This window comes from Narcine bancroftii, chromosome 8 (genome assembly GCF_036971445.1).
Source record: "Narcine bancroftii isolate sNarBan1 chromosome 8, sNarBan1.hap1, whole genome shotgun sequence".
NCBI lineage: Eukaryota > Metazoa > Chordata > Chondrichthyes > Torpediniformes > Narcinidae > Narcine > Narcine bancroftii.
This window is the reverse complement of record NC_091476.1, coordinates 23345220-23369738: the sequence shown is the minus strand read 5'-3', so window position 1 is coordinate 23369738 and position 24519 is coordinate 23345220. Positions and strand designations below refer to the sequence as shown.

General features: G+C 39.7%; 1 protein-coding gene across 1 annotated transcript in view; it reads left to right on the top strand.

Moving 5' to 3' along the window:
- The first annotated feature begins 4746 nt into the window (after positions 1 to 4746).
- Positions 4747 to 24519, top strand: part of LOC138740484 (uncharacterized) — a 39907-nt gene continuing 20134 nt past the window's right edge. The window contains exons 1-2 of the mRNA XM_069893205.1: positions 4747 to 4923; positions 16439 to 16534. Coding sequence (XP_069749306.1) covers positions 16439 to 16534 — 96 coding nt within the window. The 5' untranslated portion in view covers positions 4747 to 4923. The remainder of the gene's footprint in view (positions 4924 to 16438; positions 16535 to 24519) is intronic.

Sequence of the window (24519 nt, the reverse complement as noted above, 5' to 3'; positions counted from 1 at the left end):
TTTATAAAAGAAGGAAAAAATAGATATAGCATTTGTGCAGGAAACGCATCCAACTGAAGCGGAACACAACAAACTAAAGAGAGAATGGGTAGGACACATAATGGCAGCATCCTATAATTCAAAAGCTAGCAGTGTAGCCATACTAGTTAACAAAAATGTACCAATCAAAACAGAGGAGGAAATAATGGATCCGGCAGGGAGGTATGCAATGATAAAGTGTCAGATATACACAGAATTTTGGAATTTGCTCAATATATATGCACCTAACGAGGAAGATCAAAAGTTTATGCAGGATATTTTTTTGAAGATTGCAGACGCACAAAGAAATATATTGATAAGAGGGGATGTAAACCTTAATTTGGACCCAATGTTGGATAAAAGTGGACAAAAGACAAGTAAAAAGAATAAAGTAGCCAAATGTATGGTTAAATCAATCAGGAAATGAAACTTATGGAGGAGGCAACACCCAAGAGAGAAGGAATTTTCATATTATTTGAGTAGGCACAAAACTTACTCAAGGATTGATATGTTTTTATTGTTAGTCCATATTCAAGGGAGAGTTAGGAAAACCGAGTATAAAGCTAGACTACTATCAGATCATTCACCCATATTTCTTTTTTTTCTTTTCTTTCTTTGGCTTGGCTTCGCGGACGAAGATTTATGGAGGGGGTAAAAGTCCACGTCAGCTGCAGGCTCGTTTGTGGCTGACAAGTCCAATGCAGGACAGGCAGACACGGTTGCAGCGGCTGCAGGGGAAAATTGGTTGGTTGGGGTTGGGTGTTGGGTTTTTCCTCCTTTGTCTTTTGTCAGTGAGGTGGGCTCTGCGGTCTTCTTCAAAGGAGGTTGCTGCCCGCCAAACTGTGAGGCGCCAAGATGCACGGTTTGAGGCGATATCAGCCCACTGGCGGTGATCAATGTGGCAGGCACCAAGAGATTTCTTTAGGCAGTCCTTGTACCTTTTCTTTGGTGCACCTCTGTCACAGTGGCCAGTGGAGAGCTCGCCATATAACACGATCTTGGGAAGGCGATGGTCCTCCATTCTGGAGACGTGACCCACCCAACGCAGCTGGATCTTCAGCAGCGTGGACTCGATGCTGTCGACCTCTGCCATCTCAAGTACTTCGACGTTAGGGATGAAAGCGCTCCAATGGATGTTGAGGATGGAGCGGAGACAACGCTGGTGGAAGCGTTCTAGGAGCCGTAGGTGATGCCGGTAGAGGACCCATGATTCGGAGCCGAACAGGAGTGTGGGTATGACAACGGCTCTGTATACGCTTATCTTTGTGAGGTTTTTCAGTTGGTTGTTTTTCCAGACTCTTTTGTGTAGTCTTCCAAAGGCGCTATTTGCCTTGGCGAGTCTGTTGTCTATCTCATTGTTGATCCTTGCATCTGATGAAATGGTGCAGCCGAGATAGGTAAACTGGTTGACCGTTTTGAGTATTATTAGCAATAGAACTGGAGGACATCCCATCAAGTACATATAGATGGAGGTGAAACTCCATGCTACTTAAAAGACAGGAATTTAGGGAGTTTATTGAATGCCAAATTAAAACGTATTTTGAAATAAACACAGGATCAGTGAAAGACAAATTTATATTATGCGACTCAATGAAAGCCTTCATTAGAGGGCAGATAATAAGTTATGTAACTAAGATGAAAAAGGATTACAATCAGGAAATAGAGCAGTTGGAAAGGGAGTTAATAAGTACAGAAAAGGAATTAGTAAAAATGGATGATATAATGAAAAGGAGAGAATTGGCGGACAAAAAAATTAAATACGAAACATTACAAACGTACAAGGTGGAGAAGAATTTAATGAAAACAAAGCAAAAGTATTATGAACTGGGAGAAAAAACACATAAAATATTAGCCTGTCAACTTAAAACAGAACAAGCTAAAAGAACAATACTGGCATCAAGGAAAAAGGACAAACAAATTATATATAATCCCAACAGAGATTAATGAAAATTTTAAGGAATTTTATGAACAATTGTATCAAACTGAGAATGAGGGGAAAGATGATAAAATAGAGGAATTTTTAGCTCAAATACCCACCAAAACACAAACAGTCCATGATATGGTTAATCCCTTTATGCCAGGGGTGTCAAACTCAAATTCACGGAGGGCCAAAATTAAAAACTTGGACTAAGTCGAGGGCCGAACTAAATATTTATTGAAAATTTCAACAACATCTGCATGTTTTCTCTTCTTTCAACATATGTAATGTTAAACTTTAGGATATAACTTTAGGAGGATAATGTTACAGGTCAGGAGTAGGTAGCTCAAGTTCACCCTTTGCTTGACCTGAGGGAAACCTATTTGGTCCCTGTGGAGATGTAGTCAGCATTCACTGGCTGTGTCCATTTTGGCCTGCATCAGGACTCAGCATTTCCTGCTCACTCCTCAGGCTCTAGGCCTCTATTCACCCTCGACCCACCATCCCTCTACCTGACCAGTCCTTTACCCAACCTCTACTCACCCCTCACTCCACTCACTCTGCCTCTACCCACCCCATCCTATACACGCCCCTCTACTGCCTCTTCCCTCAACCTGTTCCTCCCTCTACCCATCTCTCACCCTCTAATCACCCCTCCCCTACTCGCCCTGCCCCTCCCCTTTTACCTCTTCCCTATCCACCTCTCCTTCTACTCATCCCTCCCTCTAACTGCCCCTCACACCACCATAACTTCCCCTGCCCATTACTCCTCACCTACACCCTCTGCCCACCCCTGCTTACCCACCCACTCAGGTCCAGCGCGCTGCCGATCAGCCTTTGCGGACAGCCACCATCTCTCTCTTCACGTGCAGGGCCGAACCAGCCGTCCCTGGGGTCCGCGCGGGTGCAAGCGCTGAAGGCCGTGGCGACCGGGAGAAGTGCGCTCGCGCTGTGGAAGGGCCTTCCGGTGCCAGTCGCACGGGGCTCGCGCTGCCCGGGGGCCGTGCATAGCCTGCCAGGCTGGTCACGCCGACAGGAAATCCGCCGCACCGCTCGACAGGTGGGAGAAGTGACTGGTTGTGCGGGGAGCCTTCCAACCGGCTTGCTGGCTGATGACATCAACAGACTTCTCGTGTTACAATTTCTCGTGTTACAATGGGGAAGGATGGTGGGGGTGACATTACCAAAAAACAGCATCGGCTCTCGCTGCAGGGCAGGCCACCTCTAATACATTTTTGAAATGATCTTGCGGGCCAAATATAATTATACCGCGGGCCAAATTTGGCCCGCGGGCCAGAGTTTGACATGTGTGCTTTATGCTGTATTTAAAACCAGAACATTTAAAAAAAAGTTTTTGCCCATTGCACATTTGCAGGCTCATTGTTTGAGTGATGTCATTAATCCCCCTTTCCAACTCTCTTCCCATTGTTCTATAACTTCATTTCCTTTAAATGTTTAACCACTGATAAAGAGGTGAACATTAAACCGGAAGTTTGAGAGAGAAACAGAGATGAAAGTGCAGTAAGCCAAGATGGGCCATGGTGACACACCAGTAAAAAATTACTTCTCATTGCATTTTTACAATACGACAGGAACAGTTATAAATTTACATGATCATTCAGAAAACTAAGTTACTTCTCTGGAATGGAAGACCTTAGAGATATTTGGTTTTATTATTTAGAAACTGTGATGTTGTACAGTCACCCAGCAAGCCAGATAACATTAGATAATATGATCTGGAATAAGTTATCTGATTTCCATAGTACAGGGAAGTCCATTTATCCTATTGTGGCAGCATCACATCTTTGGTAGAACAAACCTGTTAATTCCATTCATTTGCTCTTTTCCAATGGCCTTGTGTTTTTATTTTATTTTCAATTATTTATTCAAGTTTCTTTTGAATTTTGTTAAGGAATATGTTTCCAGACCATAACTTTTTTGAACACCTGTCCAGGACTGATACTGATAGATCTTTGCACCAACAAACTGAAGAGATATGGAGCTGGAACAGAAATGTGGACAATGTTGGTCACCAGCCTTGATGTTGTTGAAAGACAGATAATGTTCAAGAGACCTCAGGGTCTTAGTTGCCCTCTTTGCTCTGCTACCATTGGGGGAAAAGGTACAGGAGCCGAAAGACAAGCATTCAGCGGCACAAGCTTCTTCCCTGCTGCCATCAGATTCCTGAATAATTAATGAACCCAAGACACTGCCTTACTTTTCGTGGCCTGTTTTTTTTTTAAGATTTATTGTTGTAAGGTGGCTTATACGAATGTTTGCCCCATGATGCTGGTGCAAAACAATGAATTTTGTAAAGTTCATGAGAATAAGTTCTGATTCTGACATTCTGGGGTGCTGGACAAAGTAGTGACTCTCTGTCGACCTTACATTGGAAAAATTTTATGTAGGTTACATTCTAAATGTAGTATTTACAATAATGGGACCTTTGCCTTTATGTATTTCGAGGCCCTCAAGATGATGAGTTACAGATTCTGGCATGGTGACTCAAGCTTGACGAGCCTGTCTTCCTTACATTCTTGTGAATTAGAATAAGTTTAAAACGAGAGTTGTGTCGCCACTTGGCAATATGTTTTCGGTACTTCCTGGCTGTCGTCTTTTGTGTTGATAAAGGCTCTGCACCAACCAGCCCTTCTGAGCAGACAGGAAACGTTCATCCTTCAAAGGCAGATGCTTGCAGCACAGATCTCTCGAGTATTCGGAAACAAGTCCAACATTCGCGCTCAACTCCAACCTGCCAGTTCCTTTTCGATGCCGCACAGATGTTCATCTGAAATAGGGCGGTTCCAAAGCTGTTGATCCAACCTCAGCACCAATCCCGTCGGTCTGGTTGCTTGCTGCCAGAGCACCAATCGGCCAGCTGTCAATTTCGGTCTAAACTTCGGAACCCGCCTGTCAATCAGCCTTGCGGAAAAGCCGAAGCAGCCACATATGATCTATATTCCGAAGGAAAAAGTTTAGTCACAGAGGTAAGCAGGTATCTGTCTGTTCTCCAAACACTCGTGATGTATCATTTCGAAGGTAATTTCCCTCTTCCTGCAGTAAAATAAATACAATTGAATCTAAATAGATCAAAATTAAAACTTTCAGAATAATTTCGTACATAGTTACTGCCTTGCTTTATCTGTTGGGGCAGACTTGCGAGATTTAACAGCGTGTTCCCAAACCCCACTCCAACCCAATAAGGTGAATGAGAAATATAAAGTAGCTTTTGCTCTCCGATGGCGGGCGGGTTAAACGACGAGGCATGTTCCTGTTTCTTGCCTTCACTGGTTTACATCAAAGCCTTTTAGTAATTTTTAAAAATGGAGATATAACTGTATATAACTGTTATATACTGTAACAGGCCAATTCGCCCCTACGAGTCCATTCCGCCCAAGTGACATGCACCCCATTATCCTTCACCCCGGGACATTCTGAAGGGTGGGAGGAGACCCACTCAGACAGGGGGAGAACCCCGGTCGGGACCCTATCGCTGGCTCAAGGTGTTGCGCTAACCTCTACTAACCTTGCAACACCCATCACATGTTCAACTTCATGGCTTGTATTTTGTTCAGTTTATTAACGTAAAATATCTTCAACAATATCATGTTATAAATAGTTTTAGGAAGGAAAACGTGGATGCCATGTGTCAGCTATTAATCCATCAGCTGCATAACTGCATGAAAGGTGGAAAGTTACCATCACTCTTTCCATATGGGGAGTTGGGAACATCATTAAGGAAGGGAGAATTCTTCTCATTGTAGGTAATCAAATGGTAAAACCATTCTCTGAAAATGCTAAGAATCAACTATTGTTTAACATTTTCATCCAGTTTTTTTTTCTTTCAGAGTTGGTTTCAAAAAGTTGACTTTAAACTGACAAAATGCAAACAAGTTTCGAAGTTTGAAGGTGGTTTGAAACATGTTACTCATAATAGCATGGAGTAAGACAGGAAGGAAATCATTAAAAAAAAAGATCATAACTTAATTTTCATGTATATTGCTTTTTGGCCTTTTCTTAATATTTAATCTAAAGCAAGAAACAAATATTTTAAAGGAGCAAGGTTAATGTTGTAGGAAATTTGTCGTCCCAATGTAAACCCCCATGAAAGCTGATCTTAATGTTCAAAGTAATTGCACAACAGCACTGTTTCAAACAGGAACATGAAATATTTGGTTGATACAGTTACAAAACCTACTCGACAAAGTACCAGTAGACATTTAGATAATCAAGAGTAGAGGTTTCGTGTTCACTGCTGTTCTTCCTATCAGCCCTGGTTGTCAGACATGTGTGAAATTGAACACCGTGGAAACAATCATGAAGAATTATTAAGGCGATTAAAAAGATGATTAAATTGAAAGTGTGCCGTTTAGTTTGACAATTGTGACATAATTGGAATTTTGAACTTTATTCAAAACAACCTATCTGAAACATTTAACACCGTTTCTATATTATATTTATATATATATATATATTCAGAGTGGAACAAGGTATAAAACTGTTACTAAAACCTAAATCAGGTAAAGAATTAGTGAATGTATGTGGTTACAAATATTCTCCTGTTTTGATGTTTCAATGAAATTACAAACTTGATTAGGCAATGTCCCTGGAAATGTTAAATGGAAAGTGCTTCTGAATATATTTGCAATGTCACATGGCATAATTAAAACATTCTCTCATCTTTAGATAGTAAAATTACTTGAATATTTGTAAACTTTAACAAAAGCTCTGCTTCATTTAAAATCAGTTAGTACGACAATACGTTGGGTAATTATAGAACACTTTTTGTTTAGTACTAAAATTACAATATATAAAGATATGTTATATTAGCACATTTGCATTCTAGGAATTATGGCCCATTGTTGCCAGTATAAAATTTTCCTTCCTGATTGCTTAATGAACCTGTATCTAGCATTGATTCATGTACAAGGTCTCCCAGATCCTTCTGAACATTAGCACCTTTCAATCTATCTTAATTAAAAGAAAAATCCATCCTATTTTTCCTACCAAAGTGGATGGTCTCCCATTTTTCACATTATGTCCTACCTGCTGTCTCCTACCCTATTCACACGTCCTCTATTTCTGTCAGTGTCCTCCAAGGTCTGTCTCTGTCTCTCTCCCTCTCTCATCCTCCTTGTGGCCTGATGATTTATTATAATTGCAGCAAAGATGCATAACTATAAATATGCTCTATCAATGCACAATTGCTTTGAGGTCCTTTGGTATTAAAATATTCATCAATAGACAGTTAATATTTTGTAGAATGATACCTGTTTATTTCATTCTTTTATTGCATTTTTTTCACCATAAGATTAAGCCAGTTTGTCAAAAATAGTCAGGCAGCCTGATAAACAAAATAACATAAGTCAGGATGTATTATGTGGAAGCATTGTTTGTAGAGACCACTGAAGTTTTTCAGCACAGTTTTGTGGCAGGATGGCATATCTAGTTTGAGGCATGATATGTATCCTGTCCAAGCTACTTTTTGGTTGCAAGCTTAATAGATGAGAAATGTGTAAGACCATTTCCCCTTGTAATAGTCTCTAATTATGCGCTTACAACATGTGAATAATTCAAAATTGATTGAAAAGCATCATCCAGATTTTAATTCCTGTCTATTGCATTTAAGTTTGACCTAAAATGTTAATAGAACATGGAGTTACCTGCAGACTGTACAAAACAAAATATGCTATAAATATTGGAAAACATTTTCACTCATGTTTTATTGTTTCAATGGTATCTATTGTGCTGTTTTCTAAGTGATTTCATTTTTAAAAATTCTGATAATGAGGATCCATGGTGCAGATAATACTGGTTTGTTGAAATTTACCTTGATTCATGCATTGATGGAGAGATAAGTCAGGGCAAAAGAAAAAGAAGGTTAATAGGAAATCTATTTTGGGTGCTATCATAATTAGGTAACACCACTGAATTTGTACATGGTTCTTTCAAAGTGGAAACTCAGGTGAACAAAGAGTAAGGAAGGCATTTGGCACACTTGTCTTCTTTGGGGGGGGGGGGTATTAAGTACAAAAATGGGGCCTCCATGAGCCTCCTAAACAAGACAATGTTGAGATCGCACACACTACTGTGGGCATTTCTGGTCATCTAGCTATAGAAAGAATATCAATAAAATGGAAAGAGAAGATTTACTCAGATATTACTGGTAGTAGAGGGCTTGAATTATAATGAGAGGTTGGATAGGCCAGGTCTTTTCTCCCTCGAGGACGAGGGGTGATCTTATAGAGGTTTATAAAGTCATGAGTGGCATGGATTAAAGTGAATGCCAAGTCTTTTTTTCAGGTTGGATGATTCTAGAACTAGAGGACATTGGTTTAAGGTGAGAAGCAAGAGATTTAAGAAGAACTCAAGGGCCAACTTTTCACTCAGAAGGGGGTCTGTGTCTGGAACTCACTGCCAGAGGAAACTGTAGAAGTGGACATTCAAAAGGAATTTTAGATTTATTTTTGGATCAGAATAGTTTGGAAGGATATGGGCCCAATGAAGGTAAATGGGACTAGCCCAGAAAATTAATTTGATTGGTATTGGGGAATAGGGTCTTTATGAACATGATAAAGCAGATGCATTTGAATTTTTAAAAAAAAGTGAAGTAACCCATTCAGAAGCAAGAGTGGAACTAGAAAACGTGCTATTATGAAGTTAACAGTTATGAGAACAGACAGGTGCCTTGGTCTTGTATATTAATTTGTGGAATGCTGTCATTGCTTGGAAACATTTATTGCCTGTTTCTCATGCAGTTATGAGTCACATTTTTGAAGTACTATAGTCTCTGTGGTGAAGATATTCTTAAGGGACTGTTATCAAGATGTTCCAGGATGTGGAAACCAACAATTATGAAGGACAGATGCTCACATTCCCAGGTAGATTTTAACTGTTTCTCCTGAAGTTAAAATCTGCTTGAATGGTAAAATTGTTTAATTTAGTGCCAGGAACAATTGTGAATATTTCAGTAAACATAAATTGTTTTACCTTCCCTACCGGTTTCCTTAGTGTTCTGATTTGTGTTGCAGTTTAACAATACAATTGACAAAAGCTCTCCATACCATGTTTAATTGTCAGGCTGCTCAAAACGACTGATCAGATCCTGCCTACAGCCAGCCTATACATGATCCAAAGAGATCAAGATTCAAACACAAATGACTAATTGCAAAATATCAAATGCATTCCCTGGCTGATATCAGATGGCTCAACACCAACCATGGACTAAATTTGGTTCCATGCTAATCAAGATGATTTAATCTCCTATCACACGTGTTAACTACCCACTGGATCATTAAGGAATATGTGTTGGGGGTTGATTGCTCAAAACGTTGGGTTTTCATTCAAAAGGGGTTTAAAGTTAAAAAAAAATCTTCTTTCCAATTTGCTTTCAACAAATGGTGTCAAGACTGCATGCTCACCTGAACCTTCACACCTTGGAGTGTTTAAATTCTATACACTGACAACACGCATTATTATTGAGTTGACAGAAATGGTGCTTCCCTCGAGTTGGGAAACTAAAAGCCCTGCAATGTGTTATGGAGGGTGGAGATGCGGACTGTTAATCAGACTTGCTGTAAAATGGAACTCTAGTTGTTACACTTGTTCCTGTTAATAAACTGGAGCCGTACTGATAATATCTGATAGGTTTAACACAGAAGGAAAGGACTGTGCGCTTAGAAACTGAAGACAAAATTATCTTATATATTTCTGACTCCAGGTAGTTGATGTATTTTGCTACTGTTTATTCAACATTAAGCTGTTTAAGTGTTAACTTGCTAACACATTTCAAAACGTGCCAGTCAATGATCACCAGCATCCATATACTCCATGTGACAATAACATGAATCTTCCCAGCTTCTGGATTTATTTCAGCCTTAAACTATTTCTGATCCTTGTCTATTATTTTGTGCCCCATCAACCCCCACCCAGCTTCAATCCACTGCTGACACACACATGCAAGCCTTTGCTATCTCAAATGTCTGTGTTTTCTTCCTTTCTTGTCTGTTTCCATCCTTTACAAACTTCAGTTGGTCTAAAAAATCTATGTGGACTTTTGCTGATAACCTATTCTTGCACTGACATAATTCTCAAATTAGTTCAGAACGTGTATTTAAAACATTTTTTGTTGTTATCTCGCCTTCCCTTTGTTTTAAATTGTGGTCATCCTGTCTCCCTCCCCATTCCATCTGTTTACCTAGATTGGTAATGGTGAGCTATGTTGACGTAATTTTCACACTCTAATATTAAATTGTGAACTCAGAACACTCTATTACATAGATACATCCTAAAATGTATGTTTTAACTATTTTCCAATAAGACAGATTCCACCCTATTGAGCCTCCATTGCAATGGGTGGGATCATTCAACTTGCTCCAGCTTATGGAACTACTGGCCCCCATCCCAAATGCTCTCAGGGGCACTGGCCTCCATCTCCTATATTCCCGGGGTTTTGGATCTTCCCAACCAATCCTAGCTTTAGCTGGTTCTGCAGCAGGTGCTGATGGGATGAATGAACTACTATGCAGCAAGGGATAGGTATAGAAATGCAGTAAAATCTCGTTAGAACGCGGTAGTTGGGGCCCAAGATTTCATACTGCATTTCAGCCGAGTCGTGGAACAGATGCGTATATGTCATGAAAACAGAATACTGTGACTCAAACCCTATAATAAGACCTTTAAACTCCACATATTAACATACACATCTTGTAAAATGTGTCATAAGAGTCTATTTTTGAATTTGTGGCTGTTAGCTTGGCCTCCTAAAATCAACGTTGGGGTCCACAGACACCCGCGCTATAAGCAATTCCGCGGATTAACAAATTGCGTTCTAACGAGGTTTTACTGTAGTTAGTGCAGTAAAATACTTGACCAACATTTTTTTGAAAAGCGTTTATATAGTTTAAACCGTAATCCTTCTCAGAAATGAACATGCCAGTGAATATTGTAAATTACCATTATATATAAAATTATTAATTATTCTTTTGCTATTTGCTTTATTTTGACTGAAACTCAGTAAGGATATTTTCAAGTTTAAATTGCAATTTAGATAGGGGATTAAGTATAATTTTAAAACCTAGAATGGGATTTATTACCACTTAGAATCATTAAAACTTTCAGGTGCACAAAACCTGAATGTCCCGGGAGTTCTTTACATTGCATGTTTCTTTTTTCAGTGAGAAGGAAATGTGTTGATGTAACATAGAAGGATGAGATCAGAATAGTTAAGAAATCGATCCAGTCCATGTTAAGGGCTAGAATTATGCACCTAATCCCAGACCAGCTTGAAGCTCCTTGTCCCCATTTTGCTAAATGTTCTCACCAATTTTTTGGGGGGCCTTAGAAGTTGCCTGCCTGATGCATTATTTAACTTGAATGTTAGGGGAGTGGGGTGTTTTATTTATGATATTATCAGTAAGCTACACCCTCTTGAATTGGAATTGTTGGATGGAAAAACAATTGTTCTTCTATTCTTCTTTTCAGAGAGGCCCCAGAGGTATTTAAACTTTCACCTAAAGCCTTAAAGAGACTGAGTCTGATTTTTTTTTGCATTTTCTGGGGGTTGTGGTGGGGTGGGGGGGGGGGGGGAAATCAGCAAGCTAATAATTTCTTCAATTGGTTCCTGTTCAAAGTGCACTTGGGCTTGCAACAGATCTAACGGTGAAGACAACCCCAATCCCAGTATCTAGATTAGCATAAAAACCATGGTTAATTCAGATTTGAGCATGTACTTTACTTGGCAAGGCAGCTCTCATGTTTTCCTGTTTTTATTCTTTCCCCATTCCACACAGAGCATTTATGACTGATTTAAGTCAACAGAACCCAGTTTCACACCAGATTCATTCACTGGAAACAATATGTTGAGCTCTGCATGAGCCAGGTTGTGGGCTGCATTTGAATTTCCTGCATGATTTTTCTGTGGTTATTACTGCAGTATCAGGAGATGTGGAGTTTCTGGGGCACTGCCTCGCTCCTGTTTTGCAGTCATGATCAGTACCGGATATGTAAGATTAGACTTGTGAGTTATCCTGCTGCCCCCAGACCCCATGACAATTATGCATGTTGGAGGAAATTGAGCACTTTTTTTTTAACCCAAAATAGACTTTCTGTACAAAACTGAAAACCATTCAAAGTCTTTTTACATCCATAATATCAGTCGTATCTATACATTCTCATCAAAGTACATTGTTACCTTTGTTCTCTAAATATATAATTACCTCCGCTGTGGCACCTTGTCATTTCTCTCCCCTCTAATGGTTGAGAGACTTCCCTTCAGTCTCAGCCTGGTAATAGAAGGAGTCTAGACTGTGGTCTTTCCACCCTGTGCCTTTGTGTTGGCTGCACTAAGCCTCAGTGCATCCCTCAGCAAAGGCTCCTGCAGCCTGGAAAGAACCAGTCAACAGCATTCCCGGGCTGACATCTCCATGGGCTGAAAGACCAACAGGTTTTTGGCAGACTGAAGTATGACTTCCACCGAGTTGATGGTCTTCCAGCAATTCTGAATGTCAGACTCTATATGCATCCCTGGGAACAGCTGTAGATCAGAGGGTTCCCTGTCACACTGCCACTGGGGATGAACCCTGTCAAGAGCCCTGGCATCCTTCAGCGCACACTCTTTGAAAATTTGCATTCATCAAAGTGGTGGGTGACAATCTCCATTCGACCGCAGTCATCTCGAGGACAATGTGTGTGAAGGGTGATGTTCCAGTTGTACAAGGATCTCACTGGGAAGACTCCTCTCACTGCCAGCTAGGGAAGTCTTGGTGTTGGTTTGTGAGCCCTAGCAACAAGGCATTCCTCCAGATGACTTGGATGGTCTGCTCAGGGAATCATCCCACTGGATCCATTGAGTCCTCGTCTCTCAGTTTTGCAGGACATTCCGTGTTGACCACTGCCTGATGGCCTTGTGGTCAAAGGTGTTGGTCTGGAAAAACTTTGGTTTGGCAAAATCCAGCTGACGGACATTGCACAGCTATGAGGCCAGGCCTATCCTTCTCAACACCTGGTATAGGTAGGACCTCAGCACATAACACACAGCCTAATGCAGCCACACATGAAGGCAGTCATTAGGATCAGGGCACATTGCATATGCCCTTGCCCCATTGTCTGGTGACTTGTACATTGTACCCCTTCAGACCCCCATATGAATCTGAAAACTGCTCTGGTGGCCACCAAAGCAGAGTTGCAGGAGATGGGCCACACCTGCAATACCGAGAGCATCTCACAGCTGATGACCAAGTTCTTCCCCATTTTTGAGAGGAAGCGCTGCACCCACAATCCCAATTTTTCGTGGACTTGGAGGAAACCCACGTGATCATGGGGAGGAAATGCAAATTCTATGCAGACTGCTCCAGAGGTCAGGATTGAACCCAATCATTGCAGCAATGAGGCAGTGGCACATCGAGATGTGCTACCGTTCCTCCTTTAGAAAGACCTAGGAGGAAAATGAATGCTTGTTACAACTTCATTGGTAATGTTGTAGATTGAGTTTATGATCCAGATAAAGAGAGGGAAGTTGTAATTTGTATGCAGATGGATGGCGCAGTTCAGTCTTATCCAGATTCTGTTTGTTTTTATTTATAGAGCACATCCTTTACCTGTGAATTTAGTCTTCTTTCGAGAGGAACATATGATAGATTCTATTATATAGTCTTCCTTGCTTTTTTTTTTAACCTCTGCATTTTCATATTTTACTGCTTGACCATGTACAGTGTGGATTGTGGAGGGTCATGTGACCGTTCCATCTGGAACCTAGTCAAAAGTTGCATCACCTGCCAATCACTGATCACCCATTAGCGTATACTTGACCATTGGCCTCATTAAATCATTTATAGATTACCTGGGCCAGACTTCCCCAGTCTACTGCTCTTTAAAAGCCCACAACCTGCAGCAACTCATTCTCTTTACTCATTGGTCCTGACTGTGAATGCTCCTCGATGCCAGATTGTGAACTATGGACATTGCTGGAGGAGTTGTTGGTAAGGTATGCACTACACTGAGAGTGGGATTGTAGTAATGAGTGAGAATACTTCGCATTGAGCCATACCTTGTTGGAACAGGGAACCGGGAGATTGCGTTGAAATCCCTGTAAAGAGTGGACTAGTTACTGAATATTATTGCATGTGTCTGAGAGGGAGAGAGAGTAAGTAGCCATTGGTTTCTGAGATCGTTGTAACCAGTGTGACTGTTTGCATTGTTTAAAGTATCGAATGGTGTTTTGTGTCTTCCTCGTATGTGCAATAAAGATCATCCTTGATTTGTGTTGTCTGTGTCTGCACGCGTTTCTCTGTGAACCCAACAAAGCTGATTTGATCACATAAAACAGCTTGAAGTCTATGAAAATCTGTCCCTTTCTAAAGAGAAAGGAAATAAACTGATGAAGATTTCAGTAAGCATTACTATTTGAATGTTACAAACTCTTTAATGAAACCTTTTGGTAAACAGATATATCAGAAATTTCCTTGAAGTACTACAGCACTTCCTGTTTACAGAAAAATTTACAGTGCAGCAGGAATATCTAAGTGTCTCTTTTCCTGTTTTGGGCCACTGCATACTTTACAGATTGAAATCTAACATTCAGACCACAGTGTCTTCAGCAACCGTCATTGCCTTTGCCATAGTCTTTACGTTGAGTACAGAACGTTTGTGAAATCTAATAGTTCTACTTTTCAATTGAGTTTTGAGGATGGGGCAGTGGTGGTGTGCAGACTTGATGTTAATTATTTCTGTTGACTTGTAGATTGGGTTCTGTAAGATGTGTTTGCCATTTTTCTTCCCCTCTCCAGCCATTGATGGGAGTGGGTTTCAGGAATTAATGAAGCCATATGCAGAAAACTTGGCCACTGTTTTTTTTTTCTCTTCTTTCCTCCTTTTCTCTCCTGATGGTGTTTCCTGATTATACAGTGAGGATTCTTGGCTGGTCTGGCACTGGGTCCATGCTCACTGATTATTAGCAGACTCCACCACTCCAGTATAGCTGAGATGAGAGACGGTTCTCTACTTGCCCCGTCTGTGTGCCTGTGGGGTGGGCTGGAGAAGCTAGCAAAAGAATACCTATTCCGTGATAAATGGCAGCAGGCGAGAGATCAAACCTGGGATTTTTCTCCTTAGTTACAGGTAATGCAGTTTCCCAAGAACCTACTAGAAAATGTCAAAAAGACGGGTGCCATCTTTGTAAGAAATACCCTGCATGTTTTTCTTTTGGTTGTAGAGAAAACCAGAACCAAAAGAGACATGAATGATGATATCATGCGCAAAGATAAAAATTGTTATTGTTTTTCTGCAAGTTTTCCCACAGCCTTGCACATTGGAATGAAGATGATGAGGTCCTGAGGGTTAATATCATTACTATTATCAGTTGCCAGAGACCCACAGGTCAAGAGCCAAAGTAATGGATCCAGAGCCCAATAGCAATGAGCTTTGGAGTACTGGAGGCACCTGGGCCAATTATCATTGCTAACCTTTGTGGGTCTTCTGCCATTATTACTGACTGTTTGGTACAGGCCGCAGCCAAATAAATTGGGCTTTGAGACACTTGCTGTTTAATTGTTAGTGAGTTGGGTCAATTCCAGATGATTTAATACCACTAATGAGATGGTTTAGTAAAATTGTCATGGCCAGCTATACAAGGTAATTATTTACCACCCCCCTCCAGCACTTTCTTACTCCCCAGGTACATTGGCATAAACTGGGGTTTGATAAGACAGTGATTGTGACTTGCAGGCTGAGATTGGAACTGGTGATCTATGGTTTGCAATCCAACAGGGCAGCTGGGGAATTTAAATTAAACTAATTAAGGAAGGCTGGAATCTTGCAATATGGTGCGAGAGTGAACTAGGGTGTTCTTTAGAAGATGATCGTGGACTTCAGGAGGACCAGGAATGACCACCCTTCACTACTCACAAACAACTCTGTAGTGAATAGAGTGGAGAATACCAAGTTCCTTGGAGTTCACTTAACTTGTGACCTATTGTGAACACACAGTATCACCTCACTTGTCAGGAAGGTGCAAAAGCAATTGCACTTCCTGAGTAGACTGAAACAGGCAAGGCAACCAGCCACTATTACGTCAACCTTTACAGGAGCTGTATAGTTAGCGTCAAAGCCGGCTGCATCAAAGTGTGGTATGGTTGCTGCAGAGAAATTAATCGGAGGCCAATCCATAGGATCACAAAAGTGGCAGAGAGGATCACTGGGGTCTCCCTACCACCCCCACCTCCCCCATTAAGCTGATCTACCGGGGATCATTGTTTGAAGAGGGCACATGAAATCATTGAGGAGCCCTTCCACCCACACACAACATCTTTCATCTGCTCCCGTCAGGAAAGAAATCCAGAGATGTGAATGACTCGACTGGTTCTGCTGTTCAGGAGCAATTGGGGATGGACAATAAAATGCTGAGTACGTGATTTGCACATCCCAGAAACCACATTTAAATTGTAGAGTTTTGTTCTATATCTCTTGACTTTAAAAAAAAATCTTTTGTGTACCTTTCTTCCTCAGATGTCAGATCCAACTGGCTGGCTGCAAAGCACCAAGAAATTGTGTCGTGTTGTGATTGAAAACCGTGAGCAACAAATTCCAGTGCCCGTCACAGAAGTAAGTGACTAGATTGCTAATGAACTTTTCATTACCATAATCCATCCATCAGGAAAAATAAAGCCTGTAGAAAGTGCTGCATAATTAATGCTGTGTCACGGAACTGCTCTTTGAATGGCTTCGGAGAATCTGTTTGTTTCTATCTGGGATGTGGAGCAAAATTGTGTTTTTTTTTTAAAGGTCTGAGTAAAAGCCATATTTGACATGATTGATATGTAAGCACTGATGACAATAGCATGTTTCCATGTTAGAATAAGTCAAAGGCTCCCAGGTATTAATGGTAAAGATCATTCCTGAAGACTTCCAGTCACCCCCTGGAAGAAGGCATTCAAACTGTCCATCATGTCTCATCCAAAGCAACAATGTCAATATAGCAACTTCTGAGTTCCTTTGTAATGATGCCAGATCATTATTCAGATGTGTGCCTGTTGGGATTGTGGGATGCAAGGTGCACCTTTGGACATAAACATGGCGCACCAATTTTCATGGAGACTTGACAAATCAACAAGCTTATGAGCTAGTGGGAACCAGAAAGCCAAGAAAACAGGGATCAGATTCCATAATACTAATGATGGCCATATACAAGGATGCCAGGTATTATTCCTGCACGTGTGCATTCAGCCACCTGAAGGCTGACATCTAGAAGAATCTAAAAGAACAGGTTGTGGGCAGGAACACTGCAGGAGGCTGATGGTTGCGTGACACACTGTATCCAGATGCTCCACCCAATGAACAGTGAAGGATCAAGGATAGATAGGCAGCCAGTACCCACTGGTTGGTGAATTGGCTTCTGCAGATTAACTTTGGTGGCTCATGACACAAAAATGGGTCACGGGGAAGAAATGGAGGGAAGAATTTGTATGATTGCTTTCAGACTTGGCATAGACCTGATGGGCTAAATGGTCTGCACACCATAAGGATAGGTGAAATATTGCACAAAAAACTGCTTTAAGAGGCTGCAATACTAATAGAAGTTGGTCAATTTCTCATTCATCATTTGTTTGGATATTTTTCAGCCTACACCACCTTTCTACTCTCCATTTCCCTGACACCCTTTAAAATCTCCTTGCAGTGGTTTGCTTGATTTTGAGTTGCCTGCTTCAATGTCTTACTTGTTGTTTAGATAGCCATTCTCTGTTTCACTGTGCATGTGACCTCAGTGCAGTCAGTGAGCTGTCTCGGGAAGATGGGCCTTGGGGAACAGAGGAAAAGATGAGGATGACCTCAAAACTTCTGTGTAAATATGACAATCCCACTAACTTCTGAAAATCCATGACTATGACCACTCAAAGTAGGGAAGGAACCGTTAGAAAAGTATTGAGAACGTTGTGTCCATGCACTGGGAGCACAAACCCTGTGTAAGAGACCAAGAGAGTGCATCACTTCACCTGCCCACCCTGCCATCCAACTCCTGCCCATTATGGAAGACTCTGAAGTCCTCACGCTGCCCTCATTGGCCACTTCCAAACCCCGAAAACTGGAAAGTCATTCTTGATCCACATGATTGCCTGAAAGGAAGATTTTAAATGTGCTTAAAATTCAAGGGTGTTCCTTCAAAATGGAAAATCTGATCACAACTTAAAATTACGGGGTGGGGGGGGGGGGGGCGGGGAGGGGTGTGGCAAGATGGCGTAAAGGCAAGACATGTATTCCACCTTCTCCCAGCTGGAACATTAAATGCTTAAGTTGTTTAAAATTAATTAAAAATAATATTTTTAATTTTTTAAACAATAGTAAATTACTATGGGAACTAATGTAAAAAAATCTAAGGCTCAAATCCAAATAAAATTGCCATTTAAAAGTACGGAAGAATTGAGGCCTACATTTACAGCGGAATCCTTGGAGTCGATTTCGGCAATTCCTAAAGCCCAGAGGACCCCAGTTTGCCCAATCTTGACACTGGCGCCGACCTTGTTCCCGAAGATGATGCCGGCACCCTGGTGAGTTCTGCCGATCCGCACACACGTGAAGCCGTGCGCGCGGACGACATGGTTGACAGAGTGACCCATGGCCCCGCGATTTGCCGGGCAGCCTGGGGATTCGCGGAGTAGAGTTGGAAGATGCTCCGACGTGCCCCGTGGCTTTGCCTGGCCTGCGTGGAGCGTCGAGGATCCAGGAGCTCCTTGATAAGGTGTGTGCTGCGGGAGAGCTCAAACGACGGCGCCCTGAAGAGGTCGGGGTGCCGGTGTTGGGTGTCCAGACCCACAGCCGCATTGTCAAGGCATCTACACCGATGGAAGAAAAGAAACTACTTACCTTTGCAGAATATGTCCAGCAGGGGGAGCCAGCAACCTATGAAGGTAAACTTCAAAAAAGTGGAACCGGAATCGGGAATGGATCCAGTATTTACAGTTCTTGAAGGGATTGCCTATCAGATGGGTAATATGTCAAAACAAATATCAGATGAAATAAATCAAGGATTTATGGAGGTGAAGATGAAGATGCATCTTCTTTCTTTGGCTTGGCTTCGCGGACGAAGATTTATGGAGGGGTAATGTCTACGTCAGCTGCAGGCTCGTTTGTGGCTGACAAGTCCGATGCGGGACAGGCAGACACGGTTGCAGCAGTTGCAAGGGAAAATTGGTTGGTTGGGGTTGGGTGTTGGGTTTTTCCTCCTTTGTCTTTTGTCAGTGAGGTGGGCTCTGCAGTCTTCTTCAAAGGAGGTTGCTGCCCGCCGAACTTTGAGGCGCCAAGATGCACAGTTTGAGGCGATATCAGCCCACTGGCGGTGGTCAATGTGGCAGGCACCCAAGAGATTTCTTTAGGCAGTCCTTGTACCTCTTCTTTGGTGCACCTCTGTCATGGTGGCCAGTGGAGAGCTCTCCATATAACACGATCTTGGGAAGGCGATGGTCCTCCATTCTGGAGACGTGACCTACCCAGCGCAGTTTGATCTTCAGCAGTGTGGATTCGATGTTGTTGGCCTCTGCCATCTTGAGTACTTCGATGTTGGAGATGAAGTCGCTTCAATGAATGTTGAGGATAGAGCGGAGACAACGCTGGTGGAAGTGTTCTAGGAGCCGTAGGTGATGCCGGTAGAGGACCCATGATTTGGAGCCGAACAGGTGCATACTTTGTGAAGAAATGTCAAATATGAACCAAGATATGAATGTCGTCAAAAGTGACATTAATAGATGTACAAAATCTGTTGATACTGTACAAGAATTTTTAAAGAAAATTGAGGCAGCTTTCTCTGAGTGTCAAAGTGGAGCGTAATAGAGAAAAAATAGAAAAAGTGGAAGGATCTTACGTAAATTGGGGAATTAAAAAAAGAGTTATTGAAGAAGATAGATTCTTTGGAAAATCAGAGTCGGAGAAATAATGTGAAGACAGTTGGTCTTCTAGAAGATATTGAAGGCTCTGATCCTATAAAATTCTTTAAATACTAGATCCCAGAAGTTTTGGGTAAAGAGTTCTTTCCTGAAGGTTTGGAGTTAGATAGGGCTCATAGAGCTCTGAGAAGAAAACCACTTCTACGACAACCGTCGAGAGCAGTTTTGATTCGTTGTTTAAAATACCAGGATAGAGAAATGATTTTATGTATGGCAGAAAAACATGACAAAATCAATCTTCATTAATGGTTCAAAATAAGAGTGCTTTTTTATGCTGATTTGAGTCAGGAAGTTATTTGTAGACGGCAAGAATTCAATACGGCTAAAGATGTTCTGTGGCGAAAAGGTTATAAATTTGCTTTTCGTTACCCTGCAATTTTGAAGGTCTTTTATGGAAACTTTGAATCTCAATTTTTTGAAAATGATCATGATGCCTTAGTTTTTGCAAACTCTCTGCTGGAATTGAGAAGAAATGGTCATTCTCTGCCTTTGTCTCCTAAAAGGAGATTAAATGGAAATGGAAATGGAAAGAATGAGAAGAATGGTAAAAATGGAAAGGAAGAAGAAATCGAGAATCCTCTTGATATCGAAGATCCGGAGCAATCATTGGGTGTGGAGTTACTGGGTTGAAGATATGGACTATATTTGAATGTGTTTATCTATATAATAAATATGTATCCGGCTGAGGGGGGGGGGGTGGTGGATGACACTGAAAACTTTGCTAGTCATCTGTCACCAGTGGATTTCCCACACCCAGTTTTTTAGGGTAATACTGGCTTTGGGTGGTTTTTCTTTTGCGTGTATTGTTTTTTTTATTTTTGCTTTTTTTTAAGAGGTGTTTTTTCCTCTTGAAGGATTGCAAAAGGGAGCATTATTTTATAGAGTTTAATTTTTTAGTGTGTGCATTTACTAATGGTTAAAATTATGTCTAGATTGAACTTCGCAACTTTTAATGTTCAGGGGTTAAATAATCCAATAAAGAGAAAGAGAGTATTGGCGTATATAAAAAAGATGAAAATTGATATTGCTTTTTTATAAGAAACACATTTGACTGAGAAAGAACATTTGAAATTGAAAAGAGACTGGGTTGGTCAAGTTTTTTATTCTTCTTTTAATTCTAAAGCAAAAGGAGTAGCAATTTTAATTCATAAGAACTTACCATTTGAATTGGAATCTACTGAAGAGAATGCTAGCATTCTCTTAATTGTAAAACTTTTGTGGAATTTTGGACACTGCTTAATTTATATGTACCCAATACAGATGATGAGTGGTTTATTTCAGAAGCTTTTTTATTGTTAAATCAGGCTAATGAGAATATTTTAGTGGGTGGTGACTTCAATTGTGTTTTGGATCCTTTATTAGATAGAAATCTAAAGAATATAAGGAAGTCAAAGATAGCAATACAACTTAATGCCTTAATGAAAAAATTAAATTTGGTAGATATTTGGAGAAAAATTAATCCTACTGAGAAAGATTTTTCTTTTTATTCTTCAAGGCATGACTCATTTTCCAGAATTGATTTATTTTTGATATCAGCACATCTTCAGGGTAGGATACTGCAAACTGAATATAAAAGTAGAGTTATATCAGATCATTCATTATTAATTTTCTCTTGTGAAAGTTCGGAGATAGTATGTTCAGTGTATAGATGGAGGTTTAATGCAATGTTATTGAAAAAAAAACAGAGTTTGTTACCTTTGTAAAAGAGCATATTTCTTTATTTTTGACCGAAAATGTTAATTCTGTAAAGAGTATTTTTGTAGTATGGGATGCTTTAAAAGCTGCTTTGAGGGTCAGATCATTAGCTATTTTATGAAAGTTAAGGAACAATATATGGCAGAAAGTTTACAGTTGGAAATTAAGATTGCTGAACTAGAGAAGGATTTTCAGAAAGATATAACAGAAGATAAAAAAAACCCTATTAATGAAGTTAAAGTTATGCTATAATACTTTACAAACTTACCAGTTTGAGCGCTTAATTAATAGATCTAAACAACATTATTATGAGTTGGGGGAAAGGGCTTACAAGGTACTTGCCTGGTAATTGAAAGCTCAACTGGTGTCTCAGACTATTAATACTGTTAAGAGGAATTCAATAATAACCTATAAGCCTCAGGAAATTAATGACCAATTTTATTAATTTTATCAAAAATTATATACTTCTGAGGGGAAACAGGATAATTGTTCTATTGATTCTTACTTATTTAAATTAATGTTACCAGTACTAGATGAGAAAGATACTCAGGAGTTGGAATCTCCATTTACGGATTTTGAAATCAAGAAAGCTATTCAGGTAATGCCTAATGGTAAGTCCCCGGGAGATGATAGGTTTCCTGTGGAATTCTATAAACTATTTTATGATGAATTTTCAAATATATTTGAGGAAGTGTTAAATCAAGTTACTGAAGATCAGAAGTTACTGGAAATGTGTTCAAGTGCTTTAATAACTGTTATCCCAAAGAAAGATAGAGATCCTTTACAGGTATCTTCATATAGACCTATTTCTTTATTGAATGTAGACTATAAAATTGTGGCAAAAGTATTAGCTAACAGACTTGCTAAATATTTACCTAAATTAGTAAATATTGATCAAATAGGTTTTATTAAGAATAGAAATGCTTCAGATAATATACTTTGATTGCTTACTTTGATCAATGCTTATTGGCGGCAACCTCATCATCCTATGGTAGTTGCATTAGATGCCAAAAAAAGCTTTTGATAGGGTTGAATAGGACTTTTTATTTAAGGTATTAGAGAAATTTAAATTTGGCCTTTTCTTTATTGGTTGGGTTAAGGGTTTGTATATGAATCTGATTGCTAGGTTGGTGACAAATGGACAGACATCTTTACCTTTTAAATTGACTCAATCAACTCGTCAGGGCTGCCCATTGTCACCAGCCCTATTTGCATTGGGTATAGAACCGTTAGCACAGGCTATTAGACAAAATGAGGATATTAGAGGGATGAGGATTAAGGATGAAGAATATAAAATTAATCTATTTGCAGACGATGTGTTGATATATTTGACAGAGCCTGAGAGATCGTTGAAACAGTTACAGGAGTGTTTATCAATATTTGGAGAATTGTCAGGATATAAAGTTAATTGGGATAAAAGTGAAATTTTGCCAATTGGAGGAGAAGATTGTTCTGAATTTTAAAATATTACAAAATTAAGATGGACAAATAAAATTAAATACTTAGGTGTGTTTGTGGATAATGACTATCAATCATTATATCAATTAAATTATGTACCTATATTGAGGCGGAGTAAAGTAGACTTAACTAAATGGAAAGATCTTCCATTAACTCTAATAGGATGTGTTAATTGTATTAAGATGAATATCTTTTCTCGAATTCAATATTTATTTCAATCAATACCTTGTTTGCTTTCAGGATTTGAATAAAGCAGTACGAGAGTTTTTGTGGAAAGGTAAATTAGCTCGAGTAGCGTTGCACAAACTTACTTGGAAATATGCATTGGGTGGCTTACAACTGCCACATTTTCAAAATTATTATGAGGTAGCTCAGTTGAAGTTTATTAGTAGATTGATGGATTTGGATCAATCTCCTAGTTGGGCTAAGGTGGAGATATCATGTCTACCAAGAACGAAGATACATGAATTTAAATTCTGTTGGAATTTGATTGTATTACAGGAATATGATATGCCAATATTGAAACATTTATTAAAGATTTGGATTAAAAAAATTTAGGGTCGAAAGATAAATTACCAATTTTAACTCCATTATACAATAATCGGCTTATTCTTTTTCAATGTTAATAATTATTGAAAGATTTGGAATTCTAAAGGTATAAAGACAATACAGGACTGTTTTCTAGAGGGACAATTTCATTCTTTTATCCATTTGAGAGAATGATTTGAAATACCTTGAAACTCTTTATTTGTGAATTATCAGCTAAGGGCTTTGGTAAAAGATAATTATGGTAGAGGGATGTATTTACCTACTTTGTCAAAATTTGAATCTTTGACTTCTACTATACCAAAGAAGGGTTATGTTTCAGTTATGTATAATTTATTACAAGACAATATGGATAAGTCAGATTGGGAAAAATCTAAACTTAAATGGGAGATTGATTTAGTGTTTACTTTTCCTGAAGATGATTGGGCGAACATGTGTCAGGACAATGTAATTAAATTGACTAATGTAAGATATGGTATGGTCAATTATAATTTTTTATATCAATTGTATTTGACCCCAGAAAAGTTTTTAAAAAAAATGGGTTCAGTAATTCAGATTCTTGCTTTAGATGTGGTTTATGTATTGGTACTCTTTTACATGCTGTTTGGACCTGTGTGAAACTCCAACCATTTTGGCAAGAAATTAAAATAGTTTTGGAAAAATTGTATAATTTTAAGCTACCTTTAGATCCAATGATTTTTTTGTGGGAAGATTTGTATTCATTAAGGGGAATGGGTTTGGATAAAGTTCAAATTGCTTTTGTACGTTTGGTATTTGGTGTTGGTACGTAAATGTGTTTCTTTTACTTGGAAAGATGATGTAGAAATCAATATAATATACACTGGCATAATGAATTGAAAGCATGTATCAATATGGAAAAATTTACTTATAATTTACATGACAATTATTTTTTGTTGATAAGTGGTCACCGTATTTGAAATATATGCAATTAGA